This window comes from Channa argus, chromosome 6, assembly GCF_033026475.1.
Source record: "Channa argus isolate prfri chromosome 6, Channa argus male v1.0, whole genome shotgun sequence".
Classification (NCBI taxonomy): domain Eukaryota; kingdom Metazoa; phylum Chordata; class Actinopteri; order Anabantiformes; family Channidae; genus Channa; species Channa argus.
Window position 1 is genome coordinate 3,481,594 of NC_090202.1, and position 13,407 is coordinate 3,495,000.

General features: G+C 38.9%; 1 protein-coding gene across 2 annotated transcripts in view; it reads left to right on the top strand.

Annotated features, from left to right (window-relative positions):
• The window catches only part of akap1b (A kinase (PRKA) anchor protein 1b), a 33,892-nt gene that overhangs the window by 9,675 nt on the left and 10,810 nt on the right, over positions 1-13,407 (top strand). For both annotated transcript variants that reach the window (XM_067507385.1, XM_067507386.1), the window contains exons 3-5: positions 2,367-2,491; positions 8,875-9,001; positions 9,163-9,290. In XM_067507385.1, the coding sequence (XP_067363486.1) occupies positions 2,367-2,491; positions 8,875-9,001; positions 9,163-9,290 (380 nt within the window). The remainder of the gene's footprint in view (positions 1-2,366; positions 2,492-8,874; positions 9,002-9,162; positions 9,291-13,407) is intronic.

A 13,407-nucleotide genomic window follows, 5' to 3' on the forward strand; every position in this document is an offset into this window, starting at 1 on the left:
TCTTTAAACTGAATCAGCTGGTGTCTAAATAATGAAGCCCATGGTACATGCTGGAACTTATGGCCAAACATTTAGTGCAAAGAACATCAGATTTTGAGGGACCTAGTTTGTTGCTCCAGGCGTCTTTAAGATAAAGACATGTCACTGTGTTATAATTACTGAGTACAGATACAAACATAGAAACCAAAAGCCTGGAGTTGGGAGGATGCATTATAATGTCAAAAAATTTGTGTGTTTTGAAGATTTTGAACAGTGGACCTGATGGGTCAAAGTGTCAGGACCACCCAGTAATGGTGCCTGAATGCTGGTTGACCAAGTCCACCCTCCGATTTGGGTTTCTGTAGATGGGCTTTAGAAATTCTGTGGTTTTTATAGTTTCAAATTTAAGAAAGTATTATAGAATTTTTTTAAAGAAGATGGGAAGGTTTTGAGAAAGATATAGGAAACTTGGGAGAGACACCATTTTAATAGAATTTATATGACAAATCATGGATAAAAGAATACTCCACCTATCTATATTTTCTTATAGTTTTAAGAAGAGCATTTTAGCATTTTTGGAAATTTTATAACCAAGGTATGTCAGTTGTTCAGTAACAACTTTAAATGGGACACTATCAAAGTTCGGATAGTAGGTATGAGGTAGGGGCATGAACTCACTTTTCGTTCAGTTGATGGTGTAGCCCAACAGTTTGCTAAATGAGGTGATAAGCTCCAAGATGAGGGGACTGACTTCTCTGCATGATTTGTGTATAATGATGCGTTCATGCGTAATAATACGAACATAATAGTACGTCCACATACAAACTGAGTGTTTCTAAACCCCTCTCTCTTATCGCCATGATTTCCAGGTTGTTTAAAAATTTTAAAGCAAGGCTGTAAAGCAATTGCAAAAAGGGCAGGTAAAAGCGGGCATCCCTGTTGGATTGAGTGAGAGGGAGAATATCTTGGACTTGTCACCATAAGTTAAGTCAGAAGATACTGGACCCACATAATCAATATTTGTATTTTATGCAGGCTTAAGTCTTTCTGAACAGTAAAGGCTGTAACACACGGAGCTGACATAGACTTTGAATTTGTCAGCCCTAGTTTTTAACTAACCAGCTCATGTCATCTTTGTCTGGGCTGACAAAAGATAAATGGCTTTCGGATTTTCCCTTTAGTGGTCGCCACAGGGGAACGTGTTCCGCACATTGATTTGGCATGAGTGTTTACGCTGGATGCCCTTCCTGCCACAACCCTCCCATTTTTATCTGGGCTCAGGGCTGGCACCCAAGTCACTCTTGGTGGTTGGGTGCTGCCACACCTGGTGGGGTGGAATTCGAACTCGCTGCCTTCTGCATTCCAACCCAATGCTCTACCACTGATTCACCACGCCCATCATTATAGAATGTGTAATGCAATGTTATATTTTACAACTTTATTATCTTTAGGTCTTGCAGAGATGGTTCCTCAAAAAGATGAAGCCAGTTTTTTGTGACCTTAAGTGTCTGCTGCACACTGTTGTAAACCCACACAGGTTCTCATCACAGGTGTGTGGGTAAACCTCAAAGCCCTTCAAAGGTCTTGTGTCGGCTGACAAGTGGCACTTGCTCACTAACAGCTTTCATGGGCTCAAGCATCCCTGTTATATGACCTTTAATGGCATAAGTGACTTAGAAAATGGATGAATGGATTGATTCTGTTTTTTATTCTTATTTTGTTTATTTTTGTTTTTTGTATTATTATTTTTTTGTTTGTTTTTTAAATCAAAGTAACCAGAGGTTGGTAATTTATTATTGTTTTTTTTTTTAATCTAAATTGACTTCCCTAACTGTAAAATCCATTAAAAGATATTTTTGGCCTTTTTCAACATTCATCATAATTGTCACATTGTCCATACAGACACTAAAAAGAACAATACATTTCCTCTACATGTAGGAAGTCAGTCTTTCTTTAGCCAGGGTTAGCTTGTAAATGGTAAATGATCTGCACTTATAGTTTTTCTCCCTATTGTTACTCAATGCACTTTACATTGCTTCTCATTCACCCATTCGGAATTGCAATCGCGCACACACCGATGGGGGAGATGCTATGCTGCTGGCCAACGCTCCACGGCAACTAAGTTGGGATTCAGTGTCTTGCTCAAGGACGCTTCAACATGTGACCAGAGGAGCCAGGGATCGAACCAACAACTGTTGGTGGATGACTTCTCGACCTCCTGCGCACCAGTCACCCTTTGTTTATATGTGCTGTAGACCCCTCTTGCCGAAAAACAAAAACACAGCCTGACATCTTAATAACATATTAATCAGAGTGAACATTTTAATATGAAACATGTTAATTTAAATGTGAATATTGCTTGTAAAGGTAACGATTTGTTTGTCCAGGTTCTGATGTGAACAGTATGGACTCAGTGGACAGCAGCTACACTATGGGTTCCAGGGAAGGCCAGAGTAACCATGCTGCCTCCTCGAACTCAGAGCTCATCATCTGGGAAATTGAAGTGCCAAAGGTAAGTAAGGACAGCTGAAACGGGTAGTAATTCGAGATGGGATCGACATTAAGCAGGGTAAATCTGTAGCTGCATGTTTCTGCATTTTTTGCTGTCCATCCAGACTGGAATGTGGATCCGTTTCCTCTAACCAGAACTTTTCCAAATTTATCTCAGGAGTTTTTAAATCTGAATCTGTAAGGAAAGCTGTTATATCAGCACTTGAACAGGTGAGGTATTAAAAGCAGTCGGACTTCTTTTGTTTGGAGGATAAGAGTTCCACTTGCATGTTTCTTAATAGTGATTTTCGCATACTTTATATTACACTAACATTATATTTAAATGATATTGTATTGAATTTTGCCTGATTGTTGGCTGGTATCAGTTATTATATTAATATTGTCCCAGTTTGTGACAGAACCAAAACATATGTGACAAATAACCTACAGCAACTTTACATTTGTCACATTGAGGTGAAACAGAGTGGAATATATTATGTACATTAGATTTGGAATGATGCAATTAGTGGACATCTTTAAACTGAATCAGCTGGTGTCTAAATAATGAAGCCCATGGTACATGCTGGAACTTATGGCCAAACATTTAGTGCAAAGAACATCAGATTTTGAGGGACCTAGTTTGTTGCTCCAGGCGTCTTTAAGATAAAGACATGTCACTGTGTTATAATTACTGAGTACAGATACAAACATAGAAACCAAAAGCCTGGAGTTGGGAGGATGCATTATAATGTCAAAAAATTTGTGTGTTTTGAAGATTTTGAACAGTGGACCTGATGGGTCAAAGTGTCAGGACCACCCAGTAATGGTGCCTGAATGCTGGTTGACCAAGTCCACCCTCCGATTTGGGTTTCTGTAGATGGGCTTTAGAAATTCTGTGGTTTTTATAGTTTCAAATTTAAGAAAGTATTATAGAATTTTTTTAAAGAAGATGGGAAGGTTTTGAGAAAGATATAGGAAACTTGGGAGAGACACCATTTTAATAGAATTTATATGGACATTTATGTGGACAGCAGCTACACTGTTGGCTGGTATCAGTTATTAGGAATTGGGATGGTTTATTAGGATTTTAGCAGTACGACTACTGTTACTGATAATGATTATTGAACTTTTTGTTTAGATATTTTTTAAAAACAGAATTGTACAAATTGACCCTTAAGCTGCAACAGCAGTTAAAGGGAGAAGTGGGCTGGTTCATTGTAGCTGCAACTTTAACAAAGTTAAAAAAATCTTTAATTGGGTGTGTTTGTAAATTCATTCTGACCATCTGAGCCCCAATCAAGCATGATGTAATGTCATACTTTTTACTCAATATACAACAAAATATGGTGCTTTATTGCTCAACCTATCATTCTATAAGAATTAAAAGCTCCACCTTGAGCAGAACAAGTAAATGTAAGTCGTTAGGGTGACTTTATCTCTATTATGTCTGGTGACTCATTGGATAAAGCATTAGGTTGCTATGCAGAAAGGTTGTGGGATCGAATCCCTTCCCACCAGTTGTGGCCCCACCCAGCCATCAAGGGCGACCTTAGTGCTGGTCCTGAGTCCAGATAAAATGGGAGGGTTGTGGCATGTGGGAAGGGTATTCAATGTAAAAAAAAAAAAACCTGATGCCAAATCAACATGCAGAAAACGATCCACTTTATCAAATAACAATGACGTTAACCAATAACAATGATGTTAATCTTTAACCAATAACAATGACCTGTTTTGTTATCATTTAGACCGTAAGAGACTTGCAGATGGACAATAAAACTGTATTTCTTATTCACTCGGGGTGTTAGGTTGTGTTTTTCAATTTGGATGGAGTACAAGAGACTGGGAAAGCAGCTGCTACCAGTGTACTGCTTTGGGCAAACATCCATATTTTTATACTATTTTGAAGTCTCCCTGTTACTTCTCACCTCTTGTCACATTCTGCAATGTGCACTGTTTTATATGCTGGTTGATAGTGTAAAGGATTGTAAAGGAAATTGTTTCCGAATTAAATTACAGGTTTAAAAAAAATAAATAAAAAAGTAGGCCTTAATTTTCTGGGGTTTCTGATTCAACAACTGCCCAAACTTGAAATAGGTGTAAGCCAATCACAGGAGATGTGGGAATAACTTAGGTTCTTCTTCAGGATCAAAACAGGATTGAAACAGGTTTATAACATACTAGTGACATCCCTATGGTTAACCACACAGACGAAGCATCCCCTCCTTATTCTGGTTAAGTTGAGAGTAAAGTACACAGAATTTTCAGCAGTTGAAAGATTAACTTCAACAGACTGTGGTGCAGGAAGGCAGAGCGCTCGCCCTCCAATCCCGCAGTTGTTTGTTCCATCCCCGTCTCCTCTGGTTACATGTTGAAGTGTCCTTGAGTAAGACACTGAACCCCGACTTAGTTGCTCCCGGTGAGTGTTGGCCAGCTGCATAGTAGTGTGGTGTAATTGTGAGTGCAAATGGGTAAAGGAGAAGTACTGTAAAAAGTTTTGATGCCAATAAGTTATCTCATGGTCTCATTTGCACTCTGCTGCAGCCAGATCACCTATACTGCACACATGTATGTTTTCAGTCTCCCCAGAAACTGTGCTTAGTAGTCACCTCCCCTTTCTCCCTTCCAAGTTCAACCTCCCATTTGAGCTCCTGGTTAACCTGAGGAGTTCCTGGACTCTGTGAATGTCTTTGAGTGGCCCAGCCAGAGCCCAAACATAAGCCCAATTGCACTATGGAGAGATCTGAAAATGGCTGTGCACAGACACTCTTTATCCAACCTGATGGAGCTTGAGACCTACTGCAAGGAAAAATGTGAGAAACTGCCCAAAAACAGGTGTTCCAAGCTGTAGCATCAAACTCAAAAAGGCTTGAGGCTGTAATTGGTGCTAAAGGCGCTTCAACAAAGTAGTAAGCAAAGGCGGTGATTGTTTTTTTGTTTTTTTTATTTTTAACAAACAATATTTCAAACAAACTTCTTTCACGTGGTCATTATGGGCTATTGTTTGTAGAATTTTGAGGAAAATGAATTAGTTCCATTTGAAATAAGGCTGCTCTGCAGCCCTGTTTCTACTTTCTATTCCGAGGCCGCCGCCGCCTCCTTTTGATCTCACACATTATGAATCACAGAGAGCTTGGTTTTCTGGTCCCTTTTATCTGTAATCCCAGTAACAGTAGGTTTTGTGAGCTGTAATGTTTGCCCGACAGGCTGTGGTTGAAATACTTCAAAATAGACACAAAAATAAGTGTTTTTTTTGTTTTGTAAGTACAAATGAAAAGAACTACCTTGAGCCTACAGATGGAGCAGCTTAAAACTACTGCTTGATTCATGCTCGAGTCCTGTCGGATGGGGGACATATCCCATACGGACTTTACACTGGGTGTCAACCCCCGGCAATGAAACCCACCTTGTTACAGTCCCTAAACCACTTTCTAGAAATGAAGTGGCAATGAGCTTTTCGTCCGCCAGATGTAGCAGTGATCAGTCTTGGGATACTGTAGTGTGTGTGATGACTTTCTTTTCAAAAAATTCATTGTACTGTAAGTCTTTATTTTTCTATCAGTTATCTGCATTGTGGACATTAGTTATACATGAAGGTTCACACAGGTTCAGGTATGTTTGACTGCGGGCTGCACATACCAGAGTAGAGAGGTAGCCCGCAAGGACCACATGAGTAGCCCGCGGGCCTGTTCTAAAAATAGCAGCGCACTGTATGGTGCAGGAAGGTAGAGCGGTTGTCCACCAATCTCACGGTTGTTGGTTCAATCCCCGGCTCCTCCAGTCACATGTCGAAGTGTCCTTGAGCAAGACACTGAACTCCAACTTAGTTGCTCCCGGTGAGTGTTGGCCAGCTGCATAGCAGCTCCCCCATCAGTGTATGAGTGTGTGTGTGATTGTGAGTGTGAATGGGTGAATACGAAGCAGTGTAAAGCGCTTTGAGTGCCAATAGGTAGAAAAGCGCTATATAAGTGCAGACCATTTACTGTAGTGCCACTTACGGTGGCACTACAATGCGCTGCATCTAATTTTTTTGTTGCTATTCTTTTTACTCACATTTGAGAGTTATTGTGAGAAGTCTTTAACATGATCCATGTCTTCACATAGATGAATATCAACAATTTTAATTATTCATAATAACATATAATTAACGGTAAATTGAGCAAATTTGTTATTTCAAATGTGTGTATTAAACTGGTAGCCCTTCAGATTCTTCGGTACCCAAGAAGTAGCTGTCCGTTTTAAAAAGGTTGGTGACCCCTGGTGTAGAGTGTAGCCGTGTTTATTTGTCTTTAACAGTGAAATCATCAGAAAACAAAGTTTTATTTCTCAGATTTACTGGTTTGTTCCATTACCACCTAATCATTCAGTCTCAACCCCGTCTTTTTTTAATTCACCTATGTTATATTAAAGCTGCGGTGGTTCACTGGTTAATGCAGAGCTCCAATGTAGGAGCTCACTTGTTCAAAGCTAGGCTTCGTTAATGAAGCCTATTTTATCGTTGGAAGCATGACTCTTATTTTAATAGTATAATGACAGAAAACACAACTTTTTTTCTGTGTTCTTGTTGCTGTTACTAGATACTGTATGTTTAATTCACTCAAACTTTATGTGGACTTTACTAAAAAAACAACACAATGATGCGGCATCACTCTGTTAATGATTCAGTCATTCAGCGGTTTACTGCTACAGCATCAAATGCGCATAATCATGGTACGCTGTGTTTACCGTCTAAATGTTTTGCACATATATAGTGCTTTCCTACCTATTGATACTCAAAGCGCTTTACACCGCTTCTCATTCAAACAATCCAAACGCTCAGCAAGAGCAACTACTGGAAGTTGGGGTTAAGTGTCTTGCTCAAGGACACTTGATCGGACATGGGATCATGTGGGTGATTGGTGGATGACCGCTCTACCTCCTGTTTTTTTTTCCTGAATTTATTTTACGTTTAATCATCAGACTGTTTGTATGTCTTTGTGTCTGCTCGGATTCCACTCCTGTGGCCTAACCTACTACCACGAGATCAGGAAAGAAAATAATTTAATATATTTATACTTAATATTTGTTATAACAGAAAATATTACCATACTTACAGAAACAAACCTCTGCTAAGAGACACTCTGGCTAAATTAATCTGCAGATTCCTGTCACTTTATTAAATGTAGATTACATTTAGTCATTTAGCAGACGCTTTTACAAAAAGCGACTTACAAGTGAGGTACAAGGTAAGCAAACATCTAAGTCAAGAAGAAAACATCACATCAAAGTCCTATCAGAAAAGTGTTAACATTGCATGAGATTCAAGTGCCTAAAAGAAGACTTTTTTAAAAGATAGAATTAAGAGCAAAGGAAGGTGCGGAAGAGTTCATTTTTTCAGCAGTTTTTTTTATATTGGGAGTGCATTTACGGAGCATGCAGAATGTGGTATCTCCTTACACCATTGTGGGATCATCAAGAGTTTTGCTTTGCTGGAACCACCAGACATTGTTCATTGGCAGGCTGGAGTGAATGGGAGGGATTGTAGACTTGAATGAGGGAGTTGAGGTAAGCAGGAGCTGTTGAGTTGGTCACCCTATAGGCAAGAGACAGAGCTTTAAACCTTGATGCGAGCTACAGGAAGCCAGTGTAGAGTTCTGAAAAGTGGTGTGACATGAGTCCTCTTTGGCTGATTAAAAATGAGGTGTGCCACTGCATCAATGACAACAGACTGGCCTTCTTGGACTGCGCAGTGAACATTGAGACTTGTGGCAACCTAGAAATGGAAATCTACAGGAAACCCACACACAGGCCAATATCTACAGTTTGACTACCACCACCCACTGCAACATAAAACTAGGAATCATCAGGACCCTGCACTACAGGGCAGAAAACATCCCCACCTCCTCTGAAGCCAAAAAGGAGGAGGATAGACATCTGAGAGTGAAACAAAGGGCTACTCTTGAGGATATAGCTTCATTCCTTTGCCACTTTAATTTGACTGAAGATGCTGCTTGAAAAATAGCAAAACATTTCTAACCAAGAAAAAAGAAGTCCAGTTGACATGATTCAGTCTTTGAATAACCAAACCTGGATGATTGAGAATCTTCACCTAGATACAAAGGAATAGTGCTGGAAAGTCTGTTCATTTATTTAGTTAGTTAGTTAGTTGTTTTTTCCCCTCTCCCCAGTGTACTGCTATCTCAAAGGCTTTTGGTACAGGTGGTTGCACACGTGTCAGCCATAAGGGTGTTGTTCTCACAAATATCAATTACTCTATCAAGAGGACGTTAAACTAATTTGCTGGACCTTGAGGAGGTAGCAGAATAAGTACAAAAGGCGTTGCTAGGGGGAGTGATGTGTAGACGGATAAATGTGCTATAAATTTTCCTTTTGACATTTTTATGTATTTGTTCTTTTTTCCTCAACAAGCATCTTGTAGGACGGTTAATCGGGAAGCAGGGGAGATATGTGAGTTTCCTGAAGCAGAGCTCTGGGGCAAAGATCTACATTTCCACCTTACCTTACACACAGGAGTTCCAGATCTGTCACATAGAGGGTGAGTTGGTGTCCTAATGTTTTTTGAATTGGTTCGGTGAGGTTGATTGACATAGAAATCCATATTCCAAATGCATGTGGGGCGGGGGGGGAAGGGAAGCTGAGATTTTACAAAAGCTTTCTCTGGACCACACCTAAAACGTTTACTTTTGATCTCTTTAGGTACACAGCAGCAAGTTGACAAAGCCCTGTCACTGGTTGGGAAGAAGTTTAAAGATCTGGACCTCACAAACCTATATTCACCTCCACCACCACAACTTACATTACCATCACTTCCCATGACCTCCTGGGTAAGGATGGGTTTTCTGGCAGCTCTGTGTCAGTTTATCTTAAATAGTTTTTAGGGGCAAAGGTGTGGGATAAATTTCCTCCAGAGCCATATGGTGAACCTTTCACTTCCACCTTGTTGTGCTCCCCACTATCTTGTAGCCTGTTCTTTCGGTCAGCTCTGAACTTAAATCTCTAATAGCTGTACCTTGTAGCTGGTATAGCTGTGTCTGTTCTTTCCAGAGGTTGAGCTGAACTACTTCTCTTGTAACAAACTTTCTATATACGTTGTTCTTACGACAACTAGTTGAACAAACTTAAAGGGTAACCTTCAAAGACAAACTTAAAAGGCAAACTTTTAAAGACAATTATATGTCATTCATGACATCATCAGTACACATACATACGCTTCCTTACAATACACAATCAACCCCATGCAGCAAAAATTAGGGTAGCACGTTAACAGGCTGTTTCTCTTTTATAATGTGACACTGCCAAAAAAAAAAAGTGTTTGAAAAACCTACAGACTTTTTTATTCAAATTGTATTTTCAGTTGTTTAATTACATTTTAGTAAAATTAGGAAAAAACAAACTGTAAATCGTATTTGAGTGTTTAATCTTTTCTTTCAGGACTAACTGATAATTCTGTGGCATTCTATTTGATCTTTTTTTGTACAGAAATTCAATTAAATTGACCATGTTTGTCCATTGCAGAACACAAAACAAGTTCATGTTCAGTAAGCCAATTTTTTGCTTTTTCTCCAAAGTGACGTGTCGTATCGTTTTCAGTTTAAAAAAAACAAAAAACTAATTGGCTAAGCAGGAGACTCAGGTCAGCTGGCTTCAGGGGCATAATATCAGGAAAAAAAAATAAACCTAGGTTGGCAAAGTAGAAGAAAAGTTTACAGTGGACCGGGATGACTGGAACAAAGTCTTGTGGAATCATGATTCAAAGTTTGAGGTGTTTGGATGCAAACCACAGAAGGACTTAAGAGTTCATGAAAAGATGATAGATGCCTGCCTAGAGTGGGGGATCTGCATCACGAGTAAGACATCCCAAATCAGCTTTGATAACACTCTATAAGGCAGACACTTGAAATTCCCTATGGGCAAAGACTGATTTGGCATAAATTCTTTTTTTTGGCTTGGATATAAATGTCTTGGACAGCAGGTGTGAACCCCATTGGTCTGATGTAGGAGAAGCTGGAATGGAGAGATCAGGAACATTGCCCAACCAGCACAGCAGAACTTTGGGAAATATAAGGGCAGGCCTGGGAGAAAAATTACACCTGTATATCTGCATAAACTGATATGTAGAATGCCACAAATTAGTCAAGCAGTTGTTGCAGTGGGCAACATATAGCAGATGGTATGATCCAAAATGACTTACAAGTGAGGAGCATATATCAATTTGGAGTTCCTCAAAGACGTCCAGTGTCTTGCCCAAAGATGATTTAAAGTGTTATCAGGAGGAACCAGTCATTCCTTTACAAACAGAGCCAAAATCACCCCTTGCATTTAGCTGTGGGCTGATGTCCTATGGCTAAGTTGAAATGTCTGGGTTAAGACATTAGTTAGTAACATTTAGACATTATGATCACATATTGTAAATGCCAATCACACATTGCAGCAGTTGTCAATAACCTGTGAATCAGAACATCTTGTAAATGTAAACGTTGCATTTGCCTGCAATATCACCTTGGCTCTAGAATAGACCTTTTTTTTATTTTTTTTTCTTCTATCTACTGAAATTACACACTCATTCCCAGAATTCACCTCACAATACATAGGTATTATGTGTTCAAAGAATGAATTGGTCCCAAAAGGAACAGAGGAACAGAAATGGAGAGTAATCAAGAAATTTCATAAACTTATTTTATTCCAGCAGAAAGAACAGACAGACTCAAATATCTGGGAGGTCTTACCCAAAGAGTGGGTTTTAGACTTCACTTTTCTACCCAAACATGTTCCTTTTGTAAAATTCATTACTGCTACAGCACCATGAATTTACCAATTACAGACGCAGAAGAAGTCTGAAAGCCTCTGCGGCACAGTGCTTAACCACTGAAGCACAGTGCCTAACTGCCACCATTTGTATGGCATCCCTAAACTTGAAAACGTATGATGCTCAATTAAACTGTAACAGATGCAGAACAATGCAGTTGGGATAAAAACAGACCTACTGTGTGTAAAACTACTTGTTTTCTTATATTATTGCAATATGTGTTGAGTATTACATAATTTAAACAAGGTTGGCACTAAATTCTTAATGTAAAAACTTGATACATTTTGTCAAAAGTTGTTAAAGATGCATTAGCTCTGAATTGCAGCTTCCAATTGGCTCCCAGTGGGTTACTGGCCAGTTTTCTTCCCTTTCCCAGACAGCTTTCAGATGCCCCCTTCTGTTCTGCTTGATAGGGGTATATACGTTCCACAGCAACCACGCCTATCTTTGCAATTACAGGAAAATACCAGTAGGTGATGATTTACTCACCAAACACACACATACTCCCCTCCAAATGTATTGGAACAGTGAGGCCAGTTCCTTAATTGTTGCTATTGACTGAAATATTTGGTTTTGACATCAAAAGATAAATATGAGACAAGCGATCAACATTTCAGATTTTATTTCCATGCATGCAAATGTTTGGTGATGTCAGTGAATCACAAGCTTGATTCATTGACAACTAAATAAGTCTTATTCACTTTATTTTAAGTCTATTGTTCCAATATTTTTGCTCATTAAAAAGGGGGTGGGTTCAAAAGAAAGGTGCTTCAAAGTTGTGAATGAGATCCAGAGGTAAATACCTGGACATAAAAGCTTAAATGTTGATCTCTTGTCTCATATTCATTTATTATGTTAAACCCAAATGTTTTCAGTCTACAATAATAAAGGAATCGACCTCATCGGTCCAATACTTATGGATGGGAGTGTATGTTACTAAAGCTGACATGGGAGACCTGGAGGAGTCTCCATTTATCAATCTCCAGAGCCTTTTCTAAGTGAGAATGTTGTAAACACAGCTTTATTGATTTTAAAGATCTTGGCCAATCTCAATGTCAAACATGTTTAATAATAACTCACTCTGTAATGACATTGCAGTGCATATCATAAACTCTAAAGTGATGTCAATGTTTCTGGTCTGTCTGACTTAAATCTGCTGTTAGGGTGAGTTTCCCAAAACAAACATCTCTACTAAGGGCTGGGCAGGGTAGGTAACCATAGAGTTGGCCTCACACCTACTGAGTAAATACAACCTTATTTAAATACAAATAAAGGCTCAGAACCTCATGTTGAGATTTGGCTTGGTTCTTTTTTTTTTTTATAGCCCTGTAAAATCCAATCACTAGTCAGTTACGTCTCATGACTTTACTTAAATTCAAAATGGCCAATATAATTGAGTATAACTGAAGAGCATTAGATCAATGTGATCACGTGAACAGCAATTACAGCCACACTCTTTAAGCCTCACTTTTCCCTTATGGGGTGAGGCCTTTTAAAGAAAAAAAAAGGTGAGAAACTTTGTGTGCTGTGTACCCAGAGCCTTTGATTACTTTGAGAAAAATTAGCCACCATGATTGGTAACTTCAAACTACATTCTAACTGTTGTCTCCCATATAAAAGAGCTTACACTGAAGGCAAGGAATCATGTCTGAATAATTATCTGTAGGATTGCTTGATAAATTCAGCTCAATTACATATTTAGTTGCTTTGAAACTATTTAAAACATTTTTAAAATGTAAGTGTTCAAAACAAACAATTTTTAGGAAACGTTTGCAATTGTTATGCCTCTTGAATACTATAGCATCAATAGAAACCTACACAAGGCGATCCATGTTACTGGATATAACAGTACTTACTCTATCAACTCAAATTTATTAACTGCTCAGGTATAAGGTAAAGAGAAAATTGCAAAAGGGCAATGGTTGCTGTTGTCACATGGCTAGAAAGTGCTAGGTTCAAATCTACCTTTCAGCTGTGATCTTTCTGTGTTGAGTTTGCATGTTTTCCCCATGCTTGCATAGGTTTCCTTTGGGTACTCTGGTTTCCTCCCACATTTAAAAGATATGCATATTAGATTAATTGGCTCTAAAGTGGATTAGGTGTGAGTGTGAATGGTTGTCTTTGTTATATTTTGT